Source organism: Coprinopsis cinerea (assembly GCF_000182895.1).
Source record: "Coprinopsis cinerea okayama7#130 chromosome 5 map unlocalized cont3.5, whole genome shotgun sequence".
Taxonomy (NCBI): Eukaryota; Fungi; Basidiomycota; class Agaricomycetes; order Agaricales; family Psathyrellaceae; genus Coprinopsis; species Coprinopsis cinerea.
This window is the reverse complement of record NW_003307540.1, coordinates 646,996-670,609: the sequence shown is the minus strand read 5'-3', so window position 1 is coordinate 670,609 and position 23,614 is coordinate 646,996. Positions and strand designations below refer to the sequence as shown.

Genomic DNA, 23,614 nt, shown 5'->3' with positions numbered 1-23,614 from the left:
AGTTGTCTGAACGATATCTCGGTCCTTACGAGATTATTGCTCAGGTTTGGCACCCACTCCTTCACCCTTCGACTTCCAGACTCCATGCGTTCCGTTCACCCCGTCTTCCACGTCTCGATGCTCGAACCCCATCACGAGTCTCAGATTCCTCTTCGTCACGAGCCTCCTCCACCTCCGGTAGAGGTAGACGGCGAATTGGAGTATGAGATTGCCGAAATCCTAGACTCGAAAGTGGATCGTCGTAGACGCGCCTGCAAGCTTCTCTATGAAGTACGCTGGTTAGGCTACGAGAACACAGACGAAGAACGCTCCTGGCTCCTTGCTACCGAGTTGAGCCATGCCAGGGAGTTAGTCGAAGACTTCCATCGTCGATATCCCGACAAGCCTGGACCCGAGTGGTGACCCGTCCGCCTTCGCCTTGTTGTCTCGACTTCTCATTTTTTCCTTTGACTTCATTTTCTTTTCTTTCACATTCCTATGCTTCAATTTCTCTTCGACATCGACTTCACCTTTGGCCTCGAGGGCTCGGCCGTAACAGGGGGGTACTGTCAGGGCTCGTGCACTTAGCAGAACTCTGATATACACTCGCGCCTTCCCTAGACTCGGCTTAGACTTCGACACTTCGACTTCACATCCCGACGTCTCGACTTTCGCTTCCAGCCATACTCGAACCCTCGACTTCCCCAACGTCTTCAGCCGCACCGCCACCTAGACTCCGGTCGTGTCAATGTCTACTGATCTAGACTTCACCGGATCAGGCAAGACGCGCGACTCGGCTCCTTCCGTGATCTCGGATCCTCCGGAAGTCTAGTGGACTTTAGGCGCGCGCTTGGTATTTCGAAGCCTTCGACTCTGTATTGTTCTTTGGAAGTATGTTCCCTTTTTAGACGTATTCGTTCTTTGTTGTTGTCCGAAGTTCCCTCGTACGTCATATCTCGACTTTCCTGATTTATCGATGTTATTATCTTTCTTTTCTTCGGCTTATCTTTCCTCATCACATGTTCTTTGCTCAAGACTTGTCTTCGACCTTTCTACTTCATGTCTTTGCTCTAGACTTTCTTATCATGTTGTGATTGGTTCGTAGATAGCTTCTTCGACTCTCTTGTGTTGTTCTTGGATCGATTCGCCTTCATGTCGTTTGTATTTCTCATTCATACATCTTAGTCTCGCCTCCATGTTTCTCCATCGTTTCTCCGCACTTCTCTTGTCGAAGATTCTCTAGACGTGTCCTCTATAAGTACTGTATGGTTTTGTAGTAGATACCTCATCCGGAATCTCGACTAGGATCTCCATCCTCCCTTCTGCATCGACTAGGACTCAATCCCCTCTCCTCCATCGACTAGGACTTTCCCCTCATCGAATCCTCTGTCCGAACCCCTAAGTCTAACTTAACTCTCTCCACGTCTTCGACCGTTGAGCCTTTAGCTCCAGTCGTCTCTCTACGTCGCGCTCTCGCCGCAAGGCGTCCGTCCGGTCCGTCGGCCTAGCCAGCCATAGGAACCTTGACGAAGGGTACACGGTTCTTATAACGTGAGACCAAGGCTAACCTCCGACCCCGAAGTCTCCTCTCCATCTCAGACTTCGCCTCACTCCTCTTCACTCACGCCCATCGCCTGACACGGCCCACGTACTAACCCCCGGCAATCTTTCTCACATTCCACACAGCAAAACGACAAATGCAAGCTCAACTTCAAACAAGTATGTTTATTTCATTGTAGGCCACAAATCTGCCTTAATATTTACGTTCCACAGCGCACCAACCAAAGATGACATTGTCACCGAGGATGCTGAGGTCACGGAGAGGCCGAAGAAGTAGGTCTCCCTTGTTGCGATGATCATATCCAAAGCTAAATTTTGCAAGGACTCGACGTGCGAAGAAGACAGCCAAGTCCAAGCCCATAGTTATGTCCTCGGAAGAAACTAGCGACGAGCCCCAGTCATCTCAGAGGACGCCTGTTGACCCGCCTCTGACACAGCCCCGGCCACCACTCGATTCGTCACCCCTCCCCCGTCGAGACAGTAGGACACCCAAGAACAAGGGGAAGGCAAGGTCCAAACGCACGAGGAGCTCTCGCGAAAGCGGCTCTGATAATCCAAGGTACGTAGGCCGTGTATATCTATTGTATGGTATCTAATTGTTCCCTAAGGCCGTCTAAGCGCAACGACATCGACGACCCCATAGAATTATCAGACTCGAGCGAGTTCTCCGAGATATTCTCTGCAAGTGGTAAGCGACAACTTTGTGTGGTTCCCAACCCTACCGCCTGAGTATCTCCACAGAGTTAGGCAAACTTGTGAAGGGTGGAAAGAAGTGCAAGGAATCCAGGGCGAAACTTTTGAAGAAAATCAACGGTCTGTTTAGATCCAGCAAGCGTTGGCGCAACAACTTCTTGGATCTGGAAGCAGAAGAGGATGAGGACCCCTCAGAGGAAGGCGAAGGATACGATCTTTCGGACCCTTTCATGTTCGTACTCCAGTCACTATGTCGAACGTTATCTTGACCTACTCCGGACAGAGACGACTCAGATGTTGGCAAGGAGGATGGCACTGCGGATGCAGACGCGCCATTCCCCGGCCTCGAGTGAGACAATATACATTGTTCGTTTGTTTAATTGCTGACCTTGACCGTAGATTGGAGGATTTCGCTCGCCAGGCTAGCCAAGAAAGAGCGAAGCAAATCGACGAAGACCGGTGCATTGCCCGTGCGATGACTCGGCACGACGCTATGGTGCATTCGGCTATGGAACAGGGCAGTGGTAGTGGGGCGTCAGCGACGAGCAAGCATGAAACTACCACTCAAACAAGCCCCAAACGTGCTTCTCAGTCCGCTGTTTCTAAGGAGAGAGAAGACCATGAAATGAGTTCAAGCGAAGACGAGTAAGCCTTTTCAATTTGGGCTTTGGTTTGATGCTCACATACTCCCTCAGATTCGGCGTTAAGTTTTATCGGGCCCAATTTAGGTATGTGTAATCTCTTTGAGATTCCATCTTTGTTGACGTGCATTTCAGGGGAAGCCATACGCCGTAGTCGCCAAGCACACGAGCGCCGTCTAGCCGAGGAACGAAACGCTAGAGCCGCTGCCGCCGCTATAACACAAGCTTCGCCATCGACTCCTGGTGCACGAGGAGGGGATTCCAGACGTCCGCCTCCAAGCTACGATTCCATTTACAGCTCTCCTCTCCCCCCCTATACCCCCGCTCCTGGCCCTGGAATCGCCGGACAGACCATTACACCGCCTGACTCCTCCAACGCTGTACCGCGAGCTATTCCCCGTACTCCAACAACTCCTTCGGGCCAGTGGGGGTCTGGCCCTAACACGCAAAATCCTGTCAACGGGGGACAACCAAGAAGACTCCGATTCTCGTTCCCGCAAGAGTGTGAAGTCACCGATCCCAAGCTGCACGATACCCTACTTGCAGCAGATTATGCTTCTCTAGTACCACTGCGGTAAGCTGTTGTACTCATTGTTATCCGATGTTCGTTGACAATTTTATAGCCGAGGAATTTTCGTACCGTGGTCCAATGCTCCCGGGAGAGGCCTTGTTCGATTTAGTGCTTGGAAGGAACAGACTCCATCGATGGACCCAGCGTACGTTCATTATTCTCCCGTCCCGAACCCTTCCGCTTACATTCGAAATAGCAAGGCGTACGAAGCCATACGTTTCCAGACTTGTCAGCAATTCATTAACCCGTCACGGGCTTCCCCAGCCGACCTGGAAGTCAAGGAGATCACTAGTGGCCTGCATTCACACAGCTTCCGACTTCACGCCTACTTAAAGGGTCAACCTGCTGTATGCGTGTCATCAATCTACTCAGAATCGTGCTGTCTACGAAGTCTCACAAGCTTTGGACTGCCTCAGAACATGCTACAAGGCAAATTACATACCCAAGAATTCGAGCGACTCGTGGGTTTTTTGTGTATGAGCTTTGGAATTCCGGAATTGCACGCCAATCTGTCCCGTGACTCTATGCATTTTGTTACTCGTCCTGTCAGTCGCGATGGATCCGCTGCTCAGAGTACGTCTCTCATATGTCCTTTCGTTACTCACACTCACCCAGAACGTTTAGACCAGGCGCCTGGCATGTTCAGCAACAATCCCAGCCCTTCAACGAAGAGAGCAGTTGCAAAATCGCCTTCTCATCGACCACTTTGCCCTGGATTCCAGGAATGACGGTACGCCATGACGACTACATCGCCCAGTAACCAACATAACTTATTCCAAAATACAGTGCCTATTTACGACGCTCGCGACGCTGTTGACTTCAACCTTTCAATGGATCTCCCATCTCTCGCATCCAAATTACCTCTTCTTTCTGAGGGAGAAATCCCATTCGGTTCTTTCGTTGTTGTTGGTTACACTGCTAGCGTATACAAGGCTAACAACGGGCAATTGGACTCTTAGCTGTAACATTCGCTGGGCCATTATAATAGGTAGTCCTGCCGAAACCACGGAGCACTGATTAAATCTACATATTCCTCGTTCCGCATATATTTACAATTTTTGTGACTGATAATATACCTTCCTTATGAGAACTTGGCTCGAAAATTAGTGGATTGAAATCGAATGAGAAGAGGCTCGGATTGTCTTTGGAGTTGGACTCACGAATGCTTGACCGGAGACCGGGAGTAGAGAGTTGAGGCGTAGATGATAGTACTTCGGACTCATGGCTAGTTCGGGCATTAAAAATTAAGAGAGGAATTCCCACGGTTTCACATTTCGATCAACGCACAGCGTCTTTCCCTCGTACCGTCACCACATTCAACAATCAAAGCCCACCCTCTGTTGAACAACAGCGCAATAATATGACATTCTACTCCGTTCCTTTGACGGCGAAACACACAAGTCACTCTTCTGCTTCAGGCAGCGTGCTTAATGGGCTAGAACCTTTAAATTCTCAAGGACAGGAGCATCGTCAGGCAGGTGTCTTCGGGGTGCGACCTGGGCAAGCTACTTGGTCTCTTGACGAAGTGCGAGACTTCGTCATCGCCGGCAACGTTGATAATCTGAATGCTTTCACTAAACTGCGTTTTACTGGCTACACTCGCTTGGAACGCCTTGAAGAAGAAATGGCGGAGGATGAATCCATCTTGGTTTGCTCTCTACCACCTGGTGCTCTGGTCCGGGCATTGCTTGTCGGTGAGATGCGCGAGATGTGCAAGAGACACAATATCCAAGCTAACCGAGCTGATGTTAAGGCCTCCCTTCGGGAAAAGCTGATCGAACACGAATGCAGCCCAGGTTGCGGCCAGCACGTCACCTTATTTACCCCTATTGACGACAGCGGTCCTGGCGACGGTCAAGGGAAACCAATAGCGAAGGCTTTCACTTTGGGCGATATACGGGAATGGGTAGACGATGAGGAAGTCTTGAAAAGGTCCGGACAAGACAGCACTCACATTGGTCAAGCTCACGAGGCAGGTGGATCACGTTCAGAAGGGTTTCATTGAGCCCGGCTTCATCTTTGTAAAGATGCCCTGGACGTCTTTGCTGACGAAGCTAACCAAGGCAGGTATTCAAGAGATTGGCCGTTTTCACGGTCTAGACATACCTTCACGACGAACGAGATCCCAAGGCCTTCAGGAACTGCGTGACCACCAATGCCACTCGAATTGCAGCGAGGTGTTGCCTGGGTTTGTGCTCCAACGCCAAAAAGACCCAAAGGCATTGCCCCCCGACGATGACAGCCCTTTCCACTGGGATGAATACAAGCCAATGGTGGGTGAAGAGTACCCGCCAAAGCCCATAAACAAGAAGGATGTTGCTAGGTGCGTAGGAAAATATACTGACGCGCTAAAAATAGAGAATATCGAGGAAGTCGCTTGTGCCTGTTGCGGTCAATTAGTAAGGTCACCTGAAGCATTGCACTTTAACAGGGGAAACCATTCATTCTCGATACTGGAGCAACCTTCAGTCGCCGTGAGAGAACGCACGTCTTCTCGCGACGCTATTGAACCGCTGCGAGGTCCTATCGTGGTCAAGGGCTCCAACAACATCTGCAAGCCATGTCATGCCAGTCTATGCCAAGGGAAAATGCCGCTTCTAGCCCTCGCCAACGGTCTTTGGATCGGCGATGTTCCGATCGAGTTGAAGGATTTGACATTGGGGGAAAGGGCACTCATTGCCAGAGTCCGGCGTAACAGAACGCTTGTACGTGTCTCCAGTGGACACTACAAAATGATTGCTAACGTTATCGCATTCCCCAATCCAACCATAAAGGTGTATGAGAAGCTTCCGCCCCATTGCTCCGAACTTGACGACGTATTGGCAGTTATCTTTACAGGAGTTTCTCCCCCAACGGACGACGACTTGAAGAGAACACCAGTGCTAGTCCGTCGACTGAAGGTTCTACGCGCACTCGAGTGGCTGAAGCTTAACCATTGCGACTACTATGACCTGGAAATAGATCAAGAAGCACTCGAATCTTATCCCGAAGAGGGTGTCCCAGTTGGCATTCTGCACCGACAGTTGTCCGATGGAGAGGGCAATGTGCTGAGCACCGCGAAAGCGGTATTTGACGACGGGGAAGAGCGGGGAGCTGAGGAAGGACCATGTCCATTCACGGTGCATGGTCTTACAACCACCAAATTCAGTACGATGACTTCCAATTCAAGGAAGATAGCTGTAGTCCAACACCTTAATGACGGCGGTGGAGCGCTGGCAGTGGGCCACGGCGAAAAACCTGAATCCATCTACGATAACCCAACCTTGTATCCGAGGATGTTTCCTTGGCTCTTTCCATACGGTAGAGGTTCTGTTGGCACCGCTGATCTATTTCGCAAGATCTCAGAATCGCGACACCGACAGTGGTTGTTAAATTACCATGACAAGCGCTTCCAGATGGATAGCCAGTTCCTCATTACAGCATTCAATCACCAGCAGATAAAGGACAGCTCTGAGGGCAGCTTCGTCATGGTTAAGAGAGGGAACTTCGAGGAGGTGGCTAGAACTATAAGGGAAATTAACCCTGGGGTCTTGGCCAACATCTCGCGAAAATTGAAGGAAGGAATACGATTTTCCCCTGCTACCGACGAGGAGAAGAAATGTTACCGTCTCCTTGAGCATATCGAGTACGTAGGAGGACACGTGGATGGGTCTATGGCGCGGAGGAAGTATATGAGGAGCGAGCTATGGTCGTTGATTAGTTTTCAGGGGGCCCCAAGTTGGTTCGTCACGATATCACCATGCGATAACCGACATCCCCTGTGTATTTTTTGGGCGGGGGGAAATCTCTTACATATAAACCAGAGATCCTCAATTCCTCAGAGCGCGAACGCAGAATAACAAGCAATCCTGTAGCTTGCGCCAAATTTTTCCATTTCGTCGTAGAGTTATTTCTAACTCACATACTCGGATGGGGTGAAGAACACAGAGGAGTATTTGGAGAACCGGCGGCGTACTATGGAACGGTTGAGCAACAAGGGCGGATGACATTGCATTTGCATATCTTACTTTTTGTAAAAGGTGCTCTTTCTCCGAAGGATATCAGAGAAAAATTAATCAATGGAGATAAAGAGTTCGAACGGAAACTCATAGCATACTTAGAAAGTGTACAGACCGGAGATTTCTTGACTGGGACAAAAGAGGAGGTGCGAAAGCGAATCCCAAAAGATACTTTGCCAAAAAAGAAAGGAATTCATACAATTTTACATGAAGAAGAAGGACAACTTACTCATGATCCCAATTACAGGGATCCTACCTTGAACTTCCCGGAACCCCCGCCCCAGATCGTATGTCCAGAGGATCAGCTTTGCGGATGCGATAATTGCCTCGATATCGAGGACTGGTACGTTGACTTCAAGAAGATAGTGGACGATATAATGTACCGCACAAATGTTCATGTTTGTAGTGGAAAGAAGGGAGTCAATGGGGCTGTTGCACAGCATCCGACGGGAAAAGGATGTATTGGTAGAGACGGGAAGTGTGCCGCGCGATTTCCGCGAAAGGTGGTACAGGAATCGCATGTCGACCCAATTGATGGACATATCTCGTTGAAAAAACTGGAGAGTTCATTGAATAGTATCACTCCTGCGGTCACTTACACTAGCTGTTGCAAACACGGATACAACTTCACTTCAATCAGGAACCGGAATAAAGGCAACCGTAGGGTATGTCTGCGATTACCTGACCAAAATGTCCCTGAAAACCCATCAAATATTCAGCACTATGTACGATGCATTCGAGAGACATAGTAACTCGCTGTTCGCCGAAGACACCAAGACTGTAGACAGCGCTAGAAAGATGATCATTAAAATCGTGAACTCATTGGGTGCGAAAACAGAGATAGGCGCACCTATGGCAGCGTTGTACTTGTTGGGCAACCCTGACAAGTATAGCAGCCACGAGTTTGTCAATTTCTACTGGAAGAACTATGTCAATTACGTGCGCCGGGAATGGGACAAGCTGCTCGATAGAATGGAGATGGACGAGGAAGATGATGGTGCTCGCGAGGAGACGGAGAATGTGTGCATGTACGACGAGAGGGAAAGAGAAGCGGAAGGCAACACCTTCTCCATTGAAGATAACGAGCCAGTTATGGGTAAGGCGGAGCGCCGGTTATTTCATTAGTCGTTCCAGTGTGGATGATTACTTATATAGACCGAAGCAGCTGGAGGACGTATCGGTGTACGAATGGGTGCAATGCTCGGTTAGAGAAAAATCTAACGACGTTCGAAGGCGGAATCAGATTTTTCACTTATCTTAATGACCATCCAATGGCTACGAAGCAGAAGGTCGCCTGTGACCCTGAAAGACGAAACTATGTGGTACCCAATTTTATTGGCCCACCACTTCCCAGAGACGACGGGGATGTGGATAGAGAGGAGTACTGCATGACAATGTTAGCCCTGTTTAAGCCTTGGAGAACCGGCATCGATCTCAAGACAGCGAACGACAGTTGGGCAGAAGCATTCGAATCGCACAAGTTCTCAGAAAGGCAAAGAGAGATAATGAGGAATTTCAGAGTGCGATTTGAGTGCTATGATGCAAGAGATGACTTTCATGCGCAGAGAAGAGCCGACAGCGGGGAGAGTGACGACGTTGACGAGGTAGAAGCTGAAGGATCCGATGTTGACATGGCAGATATAGAGTTAAACACCGTGAAAGATGAGAAGTATTGGCTTACTAAAAGCCGTGAAAGGTAGGTGGACCAAGGAGCAAGAGAAAAGGTGGCGTGAAGCTGAAGATGCTCTGCAGGGCGCAGGGTGGAAACAGGGGAAGATGGGACTTTACAAAAGGGTGGAGGTTGAACCAGTATCGATCGGGAGTGCTATGAACGGGGCGTATTGGTCGGATTTAATCAAACGGGAGAAGGCTCGATGTGTGGAAGGAGCGCTTTACCAGAATAACGGCACAACGTGATGAGGACCAAGAAGTCAAGGGAAACGAGACGAACAACCTCGTTCACAATGAAGTCAAGATTGTGTATGGGCCGTATTATTCAAGATCCTTTCAACCTAATAACCCCCGCTGGTCCGACGTAATGGGGGACATCGAGTTGACGTATTCTTTAAACGCGGAACAAAGTAGAAGCTTTCGGATTGTAGCCAATCACGCTACACTAATTGAACCGGATCAGTTACTTAAATACCTGGGGGGCATGGCTGGGACTGGAAAAACCCAAGTTTTGAAGTCATTGATCGCTTTTTTCAAAGCTCGGGGAGAGCCATATCGTCTGGTGTTGCTAGGTCCAACAGGAACATCAGCTGCATTGATCGGCGGGACAACATACCATTCCTTCCTATCCATCGTGTCGGGAAAGTGGGGGTCTAACCGAGGAGAGCTGCGAGCGGTTGAAGAGGTGCGAGAGCGATTGCTGGGTGTGAGTTACATTTTCATTGACGAAGTCTCGATGTTGTCTTGCCTTGACGTTTGCAGAATCAGTGAAAGACTTTGTGACGCGATGAACGTACATGAGAAGCCTTTCGGGGGCCTGAATGTCATATTCGCGGGAGATTTTGCTCAGCTACCGCCGACAAAGGGACATGCACTGTACAGCGGCGATGTTTCTTTGAAGCAATCCCCCAGACAAAAAGTGGAGGACCAACAGGAGACGATTGGCAAGTCTATTTGGTGCAAATTCACCTGCTGTGTCATTTTGAAGAAAAACATGAGACAACGCGAGGGAACCGAAGATGACATGAAGTTCCGCATGGCGCTTGAAAACCTGAGATACAGGGCATGCACCAATGACGATATTGCCTTCCTGAAAACTAGAATTCCGGCTTACAACGCAAATATCAGCCTCGACGATCCCAAATTTCGGTTCGTATCCATTATAACGTCCAGAAATGTGCAAAAGGATACATACAACTTCCACAACACGCACCGTTTCGCTGAGGAAGCAGGAAAAGAATTACACGATTTTTACAGTGTGGATAGCCTGTGCCAAACTCAATCGAATGATGAGTTTCAATCGGACGAGGTAGGATCGAGCAAAGTCGACCCCCGCCTTCAGGTGATATTATGGGATCAAGTGCCTTCTACTAGTGAACAAGTACCAGCCAGGTTATCCCTTTGTATCGGTATGCCCGTGATGGTGCGTAGCAACGAGGCCACAGAGCTGTGCATAACGCGAGGCCAGGAAGCCATAGTAGTGGGCTGGAAGTCTACACCTATTAAGGGATTCCCTCGACATAACAGTCTAGACACCCTCTTCGTTCGCCTTGTCAATCCTCCTAAGCGAATAAAAATTCCTGGCCTGCCTGAAATGGTGGTTCCTCTCACCAAGACTACTCAACAAGTCACTGCAAAGCTGCCCAACGGCGAGACGCCAAAGATATCAAGAAGACAAATACCAGTTCTTCCAAACTTCTCAATGACGGATTATGCGTCACAGGGGAAGACAAGGTCTGTCAATGTTGTCGACCTTACCATGTGTCGGTCACACCAGGCGATTTATACGTGCTTGTCTAGAGGTAAAAGTGCGGCCGACACAATTATAGTACGGGATTTCCCGTCACACATGATGCAGGGAGGAATATTTGGGTGGTTGAGGCAGGGAGTTCCGGGAGTTAAACTATCTAGATAAAATAACGGAGTTGCGCTATGAAAGGGCGTTACCCGATGAGGTCGTAAAGCCTACCAGATGGGCTACTATCGACGCGTACAAGAAATGGTCAAAAGACAATGTCGAAGCCGACTGGCATCCAGTCTTACGTTCAGAACCTCGGAAGGATGAATGGCAGAGGCCTGTGCGCGACTCTCAACTGTTACCTGCTGCGAAGAAGTCGTCTGAAAAGCGGAAGGCCACCGGGGTGCTCACAAAGGATGATGGGAAGCGCCCTAGGACCGATCAACATCGCTATTGGGGGTCCGAAGACCAGACCCCCCTGGGACCCACTTGGGACGGCGGTAATTGGAGCTGTGCCTTTGACTCATGGCTGTTTGTCCTATTCCAACTGTGGTCCTGGGACAGCTATCGGTGGGCTGACCAACTAACACCCTTGAGCAGATCATTTAGATTATTATCGTCGGAATTCCCGGGGACTCGATTGTCAACGGAACCGGATAGAGACATCAATCGTGTGAGGGACCGTTGGCGGAATCTGATTTGGGACTCTGCGTATGACCCTAGTGCCTTTCCACGAGGTCCGTTGGGATCTGACATCTGCTCACTATCAAGAATACTTTGGGGTCTGGGCGGTGTTGTCAGAAGCTCGACGCTGGAATGCATTTCTTGTGATTACTGGACAGAAGTTCGGGGTGAGTTGGGCCTCTCTCCATTTATGGTTCTGCACGACCAGGTTGAACCGAACATTCAATCGGAAATCGAGCGGCGGTCGGGACCACAGGGGTTATGCCCTAATTGTGGAACAGAAGTGAGATACAAACGGACGATGGGATCTATATGGTGCATGCAAATTAATGGGGTTGGTCGAGTCACGATACAGCGGATCGTCACTATCCCTTCCGGGGAGCAATTTAGGATATTCGGCGTGATTTACCACGGCCAAGGTCATTTTGTTGCTAGGGTGGTTTCTGACACTGGGGATGTCTTCTTTCATGACGGCATGGAAGGGCCAAATTCGAGGTGGGAGGCGAATGTAAGTCAAACCGACTCAAACTGGTGGTGGAAGGCGGGGAACCGAGAGGCGACGATGGTGATGTACAAATGATGACACGAGACCAATTCAGGTAGAAAAAGGATGAACTTGGATGAATCAAGTCGCATTAAGATAATCGTTTGAAGTCCGCAAACCTCGCACCATTCTTTCCGAACAAATGTCGCCGCACACAAGGAGTGCCAGTAAGTCGATCCATGCTTCGAATGTCAGCGAAATCCAATCACCTCCATAGCGCGTGCTCAAGAGGCGTCGGCCAGTCAGCTCGGCTCGGGTGTCAAGAAAGAAGAGAGCGAGGACGAAAGTATACACTCCCAGACTCTTCGTGGAGGACGCGGTATGTAGATGTCAGACTTGTCACTCTGAAAAGATTGACCAGGGTTTACGTTTAGCGCTCCTAGCCAAGCGCAAAGACGATAAGCGCGCGTTGTCCCGGTTGCAGAAGAAGCTCAATAAAGCTAGAGTGGGTACGTTAATCCCAAGAATCAGAAATCCTTGATACTAAGACTTATGCCAGCGAAAGTGAATGGCAAGCGCAGTAGGTTTTCCGAAATACAAGTTGGCAAAAGTCTGATGTTGTTGCAGAGAGGAACAACTTGCGCGATCGGTTGAGGCACATGACCGAGAGGCTGAAGGAGGTAGACGATAACCTGCGAAGTCTATCCGAAATCGTCGAAGCGGCCAAAGAAGTTTGCGACAAAGCGAAGGGGGTTATTGAGGATGAGCTCAACGATGTCATCATTTACAGGTCGGATGACTCCGAATGCGTTGGTTCAGACGATGATTTGAGCGAGAGGGATGAATAGTTGATACATAGTTGATTCGAATGTAGGCCTGCGGGGCGACAAATCAATGTGTTGCAGGCCCAGCTGGGAAAAGTTGGATTAAGCGCCCGTGGAACGCAAATGAGGCGGGGCAGCTAATGACGTCTATAAGATCCGGTCAGCGGAGCGCTAGCCAAGTCATACGAAGCGAACAGAAGCGACTATCAGGCACGCCCGCTTCATCGCATCTCGGGACACCGGTCGAGTGCACTGACTCAGGAAACTAGCATTGGGTTATAATCGCAGAAAGGAATGACAGGTTTTCCAGGAGAACACCATCCGAAGACTGAGACGATGCTGATACCGAGCGCGCCAGAAAATACGCAGGAAACAAGAGCGATGGTGGAACGGGTGTTGAAGCTAGCTTCGGTATGCCTTTCTACCAATGCGAAAGTAGGGTCGTCGGGCTAAAGTTGGAGGCAGGAACACGACCTCCGTTACGTTATGTGCTTGGTCTACACGGTCTACGGAGATGACCCGATGTTTGTACCCGTGGTGGTTGACCGGGGGTGCGAGCGGCCAAAAGCTATCGACTTGAACCCCGGCAGTTACCTTCACAAGCGAGGTTCGGAGGGGCGGCAGGTGTTTTGTTTAGACAAGTCATCTGTGTTGGTTTCGGAGTTCCCTCGAGGAACCGCGCTAAACCACAAAGATCGCTATCGAGTCTTCTTCTCCAGATCGGTCAGTGCCAAGTGTTCCTGGATTGAGATTGAAACGTTGATGAAGTATCTTCCAGGACGAGTACGGCTCAAGACAGCGCACGAACAGCCTCGTGAGGCGGATCGGTGGGGCCGGAGGCAAAGACTTTATCGGAAACGCAGTCGTTTGTAAGGAGGATTTCTGGGGGATATGTGTCGGATATGGAGCGAACATGATCTCAAGCTCGCGGACCGTATTGTAACGACGGAAGCATTGGAACACGGTGTGAATCAGAAACCGTTGTAAAATATTAACGGCAAACGTTGACTTACCTGCATTGGGTTTGGAATATAAAGTATTCGGGTGAAACTACCCAATCTTCATCTTCCCCTGGCGAGTTCTGCATTGGAAAACGTTTCAGGTATGCCTGGGCAGTAGGTTACGGCGTGTAGCACTTACTGACCTTTGTTACCAGCTAATCCCCATGACCGACAACCAAGCAATCCAGACCGGGGCAGGTACGGCTACAGCGCGTATCCTCGAATGCCACGAATTACTCCACCACATCGCCTCCTTTTTACCATGGAAACACTTACCTACCCTGGGGGCCTCCAGCTCCTTGCTCCGCTGTATCGCTCAACTCGAAGCCGAGAAGAGGATCAAGATGGCCATGGACCCTATCTTGAAAGCTCAAGACTTGACGTTCCACACATTCATGAAGGCCTTGGACAAGTGCGAAGGGGGGTTTATTGGCAGTACGGCGTTAAGGGTCATGTACATGGGGACGGAATACGAGGACGAGTACGCCAGGATGCCTCGTCTCACGGTAGTGGTCCCGCAGGGCCAGCTGCAGGTGTTCACCGCGCTGCTGAACAAGCCTTCGTGGATTTGGACGGAGAGGCCCATCGGGTGGCAGTCTCGGGAGACGATTTCCAAGGTCGTGGAAGCCAGTGTTCAGACCGATTTCGACTTCCTGACTGACGAGGAGGTCCTGGAGATGGTTCCAGAGCCGGAGACCCCAGAGGAGCGAGGGAACGATTACACTATCCAAGGAAGGGTGAAGCGCAGGGAGAGGTTAAAACGCTTGGTATGTGTTTAGCTCTCAAATGCTGAAACGAAGATTGAAATCCGGCGCAGGTTTATTTCCGCATTTTGGAAAGTACAGGGCACGTTCTTCAAGTGGTAGGGGGATCAGATTCCACCAGGGACATGATAGTCGTGACATCGACAAGGATATATTTGCTGTTCGCTAAGCTCGTGCATGCGAATTTGGCGTTAACTGGTAGCTGGGGTTGGGAGCGAGGCACACGAGTCAAGTCGGTTCCAGTTGTACACAAATACAACGAGTCGTGGCCGTTTCCATGCGGGAAGGCCTGTCCCATCTTTCCTAGAAAGGGCCGAGAAGGAGAGGGTATAGGAGTTTTTTATTGGAACGGTGAAAGGGAAAGGGCGTTGATTAAGGAGGCGGAAGAGTGGGCGGAAACGAGTGGATGGGGTGATGGGTGGTATGTAAGCGATGGGAAAGGACAGTTGGGCAGCGAAGATGATAATCGTGGTCGTCGCAGTCGTCGTCGTCGTGGAGGACCATGGTCAGAGACCAATGTTCGGGCAGCGGAATTGCTCAGGGCGGGATGCCTGCTGGATCGCAGCGCTTTCAAGCTGATTTTGAAGTCGGTTTGCTGCAATTCTCGCTGTAACAGTAAATCGAACGTAGCGTTACTTTTCCGCAGACTGTGAATAGGAGTAGTTCAATGTCATCGCAGTGGGTTGGAACAAGAATCGAAACGGATTTGGTTTTTTCGCGGCCGATAATTCCGATCAATTAACCATTGCTTAGTCAGAACCAATGCAGGACATTCAAGGGGTTTGTGAAATCGTAGGGGCGCTTTTCCATTTGCTACAAATCGGCCTCCAGCGATTTCAGGGAGTTGGGAATCGAGGGTAATAATTTCACTGTGTGAAGTGAGGTACGTACTTGGTAGTCATCGCATCGGCTCCGGATTGGCGGGATACCAGGTCAAGCGTCGATCAGTCAGGAGGGCGGTTTAAACGAATGTGACACGGTAAAGTCTTGCTGTGGGGCACACTATCCTCGCTTAGCAACACACGGATTCGTATTAAGGCATGCAGGGAACTTTAACGTCCGTGATTCGAGGATGTTGAGAAAGTCTGTTAATTGGCCCCGACCGCAGGGCGGAAATGCTTCTTTCCTCCGTATCATGGGACACGACAACGTTCGGGCGTTGGCGATGCAGGGACCTTGCGTTGTGGTAGTGTTCCGAACAACCCGAATGCCAGTGCACGCCTCAGAATACGAGATACCGTTTGTCTGTGCAGCGGTGACTTGGTGCGCAGGATTTTTCGAAGGGGGGTAGCATGACGAACTGACACAAAATGACAATGATTACGAAGGCATTTACTCAGTGGATACGCCGGGACCCTGACCGAGGGGTCGTACGACCTTCTACGAGTAGAGTTTGAGAGGGAGGAGGAGGCAGGGGAGGTTGGGCGTACGGGAAAGGAGTCATCGGACAATGGCGAGTCGGACAACGGTAAATGCCGTTTAACGGCCCGCATCCCACTAGTTTCTGCAATGTCGTCATGGGGAAGTACTATGCCAATAACCAGGAATTTGCGGTAAGCCAACTTCATTGCACTTCAGTAACAAGCTGAGGATAGTATTCTGACGAGTACTACTCTACTATGATCGGCCTCCGAGTAGATCCGTTATACGTTCGGCAACCAAGTCCCGCAGAGTTTCTTGACCAGTCTCAAACCTATCAGTATGTGCTCTCTGACTCTGTGGACGGTTACCGGTGCTCACAACGATCGCAATCGCAGATAACTGCGGTGGCTTCACCGTTGATCACAACTGTGGTCGTCTTCTTCGCATGCCCGTCGACCAATGCAACACAGAACATACGACATCCGCCAAGTCCCGGGGATGATGGGAGACTGCGGGAGCGGGACAGTCACATGAAAGCAAACACCGTGACTTGAGCGTGACCCACCAAACTCCCTCGAGTCACCAACGCGTCGAGCAATGAGCAACGACGACGACGACAGACTAGACGGTGGCGGGCGTGACCATCGATGGTCCCATGGGTGATTGCTGTTTGCAATACCATCATCTCGCCTGCCCTGCACCTCCCTCAACCTGGCCCACCGCGCTGGTGCAAGGACGAGGACGCTCATCGTATCTACCTCACGACCGGGAGGATTGCACACCACCCTCGAACAAGAAACTCGCAACACCCCGCCAACATCGACTAGGGAACTACCCCGCCGCCTCTCGCGCCAACACCTATGGCGTCGAGGACGGCGCCCTTCTGTAACCGTAGCTCTCCATTCACAAATAGTTCCTGAAGTCTAATTCAGAGTGTCCAGAACACACAGGATTACCATCCCCAACTGCAAGACCTCGCCCTCTATGGCCCGCCTGCCCTCGCTCACAAACTCGCCCGCACCGCATGTGATGACGCCGACACCATCCTGTAAACCCTTAAAGTTCACTTCTGTCGAGCGCCCTATCACGTCGATTCAGCGCTGGGCGTGGATGCCACCGACTCTGCTTGGACAATGAAGTGGTTGATATTGCCGTAGCAGTCTCTATCGAATGTTATATAGCCTTTTAAATACTCTAAAACCTGCCTCTCCTAGACTGTCCAGGGGTCGGCCCTGGCCCGGCCCTCTGGGGCCAGGTCCGAAATGTTGACGGACCGGCCCCGGCCCTCATTTGAGAGGGCCAGGGCCAGCAGATGGTTGGCCCTGGCCCTAGGTCCGGACCCAGGCCGGCCCCGGGCCGGCCCTGTTGTAAATATTTCATATTTTGATGCTATTTCCAGTACTTTTCGGGGGTATGATCTCTAGAAACAGTTTAGAGTAATCTCAGAATGAGAAAAAGTACATATTACGGATGAAACCACACTCTTATTGACTTCTGGAATTGTATTAGTCATTGAATGCACCAGTTACAAGTATCTAGTAGAGTGACACAAATCGAAATTTGACACAAACTATGCTTCGTAAAGTATATAATGCGTAGAATTCTTTTGACTTAAGTTGATTTGTACTAAAAAATCAATATAACGCGACCCTGGGAAAATACATTAGGTGGACCGGGTCCGACCCGGCCCGGCCCTGGCCCGACCCTGGACCGGCCCCGGCCCTCGTAAGCAGGGCCAGGGCCAGGGCCATCAAAAAGTGCCCGGACCGGCCCTGGACCGGCCCCCGGACAGTCTAGCCTCTCCCGCCCTAGTATACAACGATGAGCGACGCGTCGATTATCGGCTTAGCGCCTATGTGATGTAGCACGTGAGTCCCCGGGAGTCCCGCAGTCCCGGGGACTTTCCAAAACTCGGATGCTCTCATGCAACACCAGCGGCGAGAACGGCAAGCAGGGCGGCTACATGACCGATCCCTGCGGCACCTGGCGTTCCGACCCAGGTACCTGGCAAAGCGACTGCAACTGGGTGCGTTCAATTTCCAAACCCTGTTGTAAACCTTTCTCGAAGAGAGCTAACGAAGTGACCGGTGACCCGGTTGTGTGCCATTTACAGTGCAGAGACACGTTCTATCGAGATCTCGCTCGCCCCTGTTGGAGCATGCCGTCTGGAGCAGTCGAGTCATGCTTACAGATCGCGTTCATCAATGCCCAACAGGCGTGCATTGATAATGGATACTGCTGCCTCGGTTCAGGGCTTGGTCCTCACCGTGACAATTGCAACATTGGATTCCACGATAATTGAGTTCTTCCTCGGAGATGGTGTTATTAGTAGTATGTCGTGGATCTTGATGTGTAACTTGGCCTCCAAGTCCAGAGTGGGCATCATCGTCCTTGATTGTATCCTACTACGCGGTGTTTGATCAGCGTTCCTTGTTTAGCCTTTGTATTTCTATACAATGTATGCATTTTGTGCCAATCTTAGATCTTGGATAGTGTCCCTGAGTCGTACGGGCGACAAATGGCAGACATCCAAATAAGATTCAAGAACCGTTACAATGAAACGCTGAAGTCGGAACCTTCTCCCAGACCTCCCTGCCCCAATCAACCAGAGAACTCGAACCATACAAAGTTGATTAACGATTGCATACAAAAGATACACAAAATCCGAAGCAAATGACGAGGGAAAAAATGGTCACTGGTGCGAGACCTTATTTCAGGTTACGCCGACTCGGAATCCATCGTCAAAGTTTCGCGACACACACCACCTCCCTCTCAATAATCGTTGGGTCCAGTGTTGCAGTTGTTGTGCTCAGGTCCAAGCCCAGATCCAAGGCAGCACTGTCCGTTGTCAATGCACGCCTGTCGGGCGTTGATCATCGCAGTGGCATAGCACGTCTCCGCTGCTATAGGTGGCAAAACAGAGCAGGGCCGAGAAAGGTCTCGGTAGAACTGGTTTCGGCACTACAAAACGCGCACACTTTATTAGCTTTCTTACAATTACGGGTCTGGAGGGGCAGAGAAAGCGTACCCAGGGGCAATCGCTTTGCCATCTGCCAGGGTCGGAACGCCAGGTGCCGCAGGGATCGGTCATGTATCCGCCTTGCTTGCCGTTCTCGCCACCGGTGTTGCATTGATCGACAGGCAATCGAAGCAAACGGCCACAGTTGTGATCAACAGTAAAGCCACCACAGTTATCTGAAATCCTTGTGAGCACTGGTAATTACGGCACAGTCAGAGAATGCGCACTGATAGGTTTGAGACTCGTCAAGAAACTCTGCGGGACCTCGTTTCCGAATGTGTATCGGATCTACGAGGTATAAACATGTCAGAATACAGAACTTAGCAAACAAAGCAAAATGATAATGTAGTGACTTACCGCAAATTCCTGGTTGTTGGAATAGTATTTCCCCATCACGACGTTGCAAAAGTCGTTAATCGCCATAATGGCATACTTGCGGTCGATCTTCGTGCCGACGTTGTAGCAGGTGACGACTTCAGCGCGCTTCTCGAGGGTGTTCTCTGATTCGCCATACTCAAGCGCCTACATATCAAAAGTTCAGCGACGTCGATTGGAAATAAATTGGAGATCACACTCACGATAGATTCCTCGAACGCAGTCATGTTCATGCTCGCAATCTTCTCGCCGAGGTCGATCGTCAGAATCTCCGGCTCTGGCTCAGCGGCAACCGCAGCGCCGTGCACGCCCTGGAGCAGCGACAAAGCGGCAAAAACTAGCGAAGAGACGAGCATGATGGAAAACCCTGAACGTGAAGAAAAGAGGGATGAGGAAGTCAGGCTTCTGGAGCACTAACTCGCTTTTCCTCTCGCGCCTTTATAGCTTATTGGCGAGTGTTTGGATCCTTGGAGGAGAGTTCCAACGGGCCTCGTAGCGAGCCTCCGTCTCACCCTCGCATGTACACCTTAGCGTTCAGTGATGGGCGCCGGGCGCTTAGACTCGTTTCATCCTTGTCCATTTCGGATCTAGGGGCTTCCGAATTACAGCCGAAAATCCCAATCCCCATCCTTACAGAGGATCGCACGACAGTACATACGATCAGACCACAATCGTCCCGGAAAACCTCGGTTGGAGGACCCGCCTTTACGCTTTAGGACGTTTCAAACACCATCAGAACTTGGTCTTTGGCCCCGCCGCGAAAGAGCGTGCGACGGGACACCGAGTTTAGTCGATGGGGGCCGAAAAGCCGCCAAAAAACCACATTGGATTGCGCTTGCCGAGGGCGGCGTCGTGAACAAAGTCGTCACAGGCACTTAGGCGTCGGGTTTCACGGCGCACAACAATGAGCTCGGAAGAGACTCGGAGCGCGGCGGTTGGTACTTATTATCAATCTTTGCCAGGCACGTTCCACTCTGGAGTTAGCGCCCAGAGTTGCTTTCGAAACGGACAACACGAAGTTGGGTTGGGTCATGCGTCGGAGAGTCCGGCGGAACTCGAGGATATGTTGAGTTTCCAAGGTGTGACTGGGACGTGGGCGACGACAGCGACGAGAAGAAACAAAGTGAAAGGTTACACGCTGTTTGGACGCGGTGAGCACGGTGACAGTGGTTGCGTGACAGACAAAGATATTCTCTCACGCATGGGAGGCTGCGTCGTTAACGTTTCAAGTATTGAAGAAATCCATGTACAGCTCGGAGGATACTGACCAGAGATGTAAAGGCCGGAACACAGGCGCAGGGAAGTACTACGAGGAAAGAGGGTAATAGGTACAGCTATTTGAACGACAGGTCGTCTCCCTCCTTCCATACATAGCCGCGAGGAAATCTGAAGATGGGATCCCAGACGTAGTCCTTGTCGCTCAAAACAAACTCAATAATCTGCCACGCCTTCTCCGACGTTAATGGATACAGAGACGCAACATGCCACCCCGGTTTCACCATCATCTCCCCCAACCCGCACTTCATCAGGTGCTGCTTGGTTCCCTCTACCTTTTTTTCTAGCACTCTGTTGTCGTAGGTTTGTCCATATTCATCGCCCCATGTGTCGATAGGAATCACTGCTCTTTGAACCCTATTGAGAGCAGACGCCTCCCATATAGGACTAGTACGGTGCAAGAATCTGTCGAGGTATATGGCTCTGAGGGACTGTTCCGGAAAGCCTATACCCGAGCTGTCGTACAGTCCAGGGTTCAGTGAGCTTCAGGTATCGACGTAGTGGACAGTTTGCTCACGACTTGTCAAGGAACTCTAGCAATGTCGGGATAACACCAGTTCTCCACTTGGCTTGAGTAACAACTGGGACGATGATAATTCTTCTCCCTTCATCACTCCACTGCCCTAGGCTTCTTATCGCTCCGATAATCAATGCCGGAAATGGTTCAGTTATCTTCTCTGAGCATAAGAGAGACAACAGAGGTGTCTGTTCCGCACAACGAGTTAGTGCTGAAACAGTTGAAATTGAAGCTCGGGGAGCGGGGTGCATTCAGCGACTAACTTCATGCATCTCACTGGCAGTCTTGGGGCCTACGACAAAGCTTCATTATGTTTATCATTAAACAGCCGCCCACTCTCTCCACGACACAGGAACTCACGGAATCACCATATCGCTCGACCTTGCATCCTGCAAATATTCATCCATTTCCTTGTAAACCCGGGTTTGCGATTTATCGATGTCAAAGGAAGGAATAGATCGGGACATGATGGAGATAAGAAGCAAATAATGGAGGCCACGTACTTACAAGGTATCTGACAAGAATCTCTTCTAGATCTATGCGTGTAGAGCACGTGGTTCCACGAGACTGAGCGCTAACACCGACGTCGATGCCCACGGGTGGCCAAGATCATGATCAGGGCGCTTAATCCAAGGCGCTCGCGACACCCCAGTGAACATCACAGGAAACGGCACATCAGCAACTCGGCACGGTCATCTCCTTCTACAAACTAAATCGATAACGAGTAGATCATTCACAGTACACCCCTATCGGATAGAGTACTGTACGTTGAATGTTGAACGTTGGCGCCAATTCACCAAAATGAAAGTTCGAGCGAAGATAAGCAACTTTCATGGAAGATAGTGTCGAGCCAATCGATCGTCGAGTAAGACTTTACAAGTCCGAAATTCCGAGATAAGATTCGGGCGGAGGTTGGATCGATGGATGGAAGTCGATAGGAATCCAAGGAGTGACAGCTGTGAAGGAAACAGCAGATAAGGGGGTCGGGGACTGTTGTGCGCCATCCGGCCAGCTTCAACAGCCAGAGTGCAGGGTTAGAGAGCGTAGTGAAGAAGACGGTTACTGAATAGTCAAGGTATCAGCTTTATCATATAAAACATCGACGGAAGAACCGGCTAGTCACACGACCAGCTAAACGGCAACCCAAGAGCAGGAGGAACGTGCGTAGGAAGAGCAAGCTTGTGGTTGTGGAAGTAACATGAGCGGAATCAGAGTGAGCTTCTACCGCAGTCGTCCGGCAAACAAGCTCGGAAATAAAGAGCAACCAGAAGTTAGACCAGGGAGAAACCCGACAGGCGAAGAGCATTGGTTTAGACACGAGTACAAACCTAAGGAGGGTCGGGCGAGGAAGAGCCACTTGATTAAGGATGTAACTGGGAGCGAGAAGCGGCTGCAAATTTGCCTCTATGAAGAACGTCGGTGGTAGGCCGCAGGTGTTGCGGTCACGGTTCCAGATGGCGAAGCCTGGAGGAGGGAAGGGGAAGTTGACCTGAGCTCTTCTACCTAAATGCTCAGACGATACGAGACGATAGGGTTGCGGTTACGGTGGAACGCTAATGCCGCAAAGCCACGCCATACGGAAGCAAAGAAGTCGCCGATAGCTCTGCTTCTGCCCTTCTGTTCTCCAAGATGAACCGTCACACGACCGGGAACTCGAGCGTTGGGAACGTGCGTGAGCCGAGGGGTGCTAAAGCGCTATTTGAGGGGCATCTTGGGTGAGCGATAAAGTGAAAGCAGGATGTTAGAGAACGAGAGAATAGACGAACGTGCGCACTGATAGTCCGATAATGAAGGTGGTTTCCCCCTGATGTATAGAGAAGTACGACAGCCTGTATTATTGGGTACGGCCACCCAGACGCAGGCTTTGGCAGACTTCATCACGACAGTGCGCATGAATACAAGCCCGTTACGGCGCAGAGCCAAAATGCTATCAGTAATTTCAACTTGGGCAGCCGAATTGTGAGGTGATATATTTGGACCCAATCATTAACGTACAAATGGCTGGCATGCCCGGCGACCCACGCACGTTTCCGCAACAGCTATTGGGCAGTGACCACAGTCAGCCACGTTCCACGGTTTCAAATACTCTGCGCCAGGTGTGACTTGTCCGGGATGCGTTCGTCGTCGTTGTTCGATTTGCGGTCTGGTTGTCGAGTTTTCGAGGAGCGGAGATAAAGTGCAGCAAAGAGCCGAGTATGCAAAGATCCAACAGTCGCGTCAGGAAGCAACGTTTAGGAGAACAGAGGAACGAGGGAGACTGGGTTGCACAACGTTCAAGCTGGATTGGATGGAGCCCCATCCGAATCGGCGACGGGGATGTTGGAGCGACGTCATTGGGCGGGCAGCTCACGTGTGCACAAGTTACGTAACTATTGTTTACTCTTGGCTCGGCGTGGAGATCGCAAAGCGGCAACGATTAATTCTGGCGATAACCTCGTAGCCTGTTTCTTTCTCTTCT

At 50.6% G+C, this 23,614-nt stretch overlaps 8 protein-coding genes across 8 annotated transcripts; 6 read left to right on the top strand and 2 right to left on the bottom strand.

Moving 5' to 3' along the window:
* Positions 1 to 4,804: 4,804 nt before the first annotated feature.
* Positions 4,805 to 5,449, top strand: CC1G_13026 (hypothetical protein; the record flags this gene model as incomplete). Its single annotated transcript, XM_001841231.2, has 1 exon — positions 4,805 to 5,449. One exon carries the CDS (start codon positions 4,805 to 4,807, stop codon positions 5,447 to 5,449), a length of 645 nt encoding a protein of 214 aa, XP_001841283.2.
* A 2,716-nt stretch (positions 5,450 to 8,165) lies between these two features.
* On the top strand, positions 8,166 to 8,651 carry CC1G_13027 (hypothetical protein; the record flags this gene model as incomplete). The annotated part of the gene is made up of 2 exons (XM_001841232.2): positions 8,166 to 8,538; positions 8,605 to 8,651. 2 exons carry the CDS (start codon positions 8,166 to 8,168, stop codon positions 8,649 to 8,651), a joined length of 420 nt encoding a protein of 139 aa, XP_001841284.2.
* Positions 8,652 to 9,597: 946 nt separating this feature from the next.
* CC1G_13028 (hypothetical protein) lies at positions 9,598 to 11,511 on the top strand (the record flags this gene model as incomplete). Its single annotated transcript, XM_001841233.2, has 5 exons — positions 9,598 to 9,819; positions 9,964 to 10,262; positions 10,371 to 10,847; positions 11,053 to 11,191; positions 11,461 to 11,511. The coding sequence occupies 5 exons, from the start codon at positions 9,598 to 9,600 to the stop codon at positions 11,509 to 11,511; spliced, it is 1,188 nt and encodes a 395-aa protein (XP_001841285.2).
* A 710-nt stretch (positions 11,512 to 12,221) lies between these two features.
* CC1G_13029 (hypothetical protein) lies at positions 12,222 to 12,867 on the top strand (the record flags this gene model as incomplete). The annotated part of the gene is made up of 5 exons (XM_001841234.1): positions 12,222 to 12,246; positions 12,297 to 12,398; positions 12,454 to 12,528; positions 12,579 to 12,599; positions 12,647 to 12,867. 5 exons carry the CDS (start codon positions 12,222 to 12,224, stop codon positions 12,865 to 12,867), a joined length of 444 nt encoding a protein of 147 aa, XP_001841286.1.
* Positions 12,868 to 14,008: 1,141 nt separating this feature from the next.
* Positions 14,009 to 14,623, top strand: CC1G_13030 (hypothetical protein; the record flags this gene model as incomplete). Its single annotated transcript, XM_001841235.2, has 1 exon — positions 14,009 to 14,623. One exon carries the CDS (start codon positions 14,009 to 14,011, stop codon positions 14,621 to 14,623), a length of 615 nt encoding a protein of 204 aa, XP_001841287.2.
* A 2,002-nt stretch (positions 14,624 to 16,625) lies between these two features.
* CC1G_14557 (hypothetical protein) lies at positions 16,626 to 17,022 on the top strand (the record flags this gene model as incomplete). The annotated part of the gene is made up of 2 exons (XM_002911079.1): positions 16,626 to 16,855; positions 16,905 to 17,022. The coding sequence occupies 2 exons, from the start codon at positions 16,626 to 16,628 to the stop codon at positions 17,020 to 17,022; spliced, it is 348 nt and encodes a 115-aa protein (XP_002911125.1).
* A 1,720-nt stretch (positions 17,023 to 18,742) lies between these two features.
* CC1G_08182 (hypothetical protein) lies at positions 18,743 to 19,720 on the bottom strand (the record flags this gene model as incomplete). The annotated part of the gene is made up of 5 exons (XM_001839263.1): positions 18,743 to 18,931; positions 18,999 to 19,165; positions 19,217 to 19,277; positions 19,347 to 19,511; positions 19,568 to 19,720. The coding sequence occupies 5 exons, from the start codon at positions 19,718 to 19,720 to the stop codon at positions 18,743 to 18,745; spliced, it is 735 nt and encodes a 244-aa protein (XP_001839315.1).
* Positions 19,721 to 20,698: 978 nt separating this feature from the next.
* Positions 20,699 to 21,623, bottom strand: CC1G_14556 (hypothetical protein; the record flags this gene model as incomplete). The annotated part of the gene is made up of 4 exons (XM_002911078.1): positions 20,699 to 21,122; positions 21,157 to 21,344; positions 21,420 to 21,459; positions 21,517 to 21,623. 4 exons carry the CDS (start codon positions 21,621 to 21,623, stop codon positions 20,699 to 20,701), a joined length of 759 nt encoding a protein of 252 aa, XP_002911124.1.
* Positions 21,624 to 23,614: the final 1,991 nt, after the last annotated feature.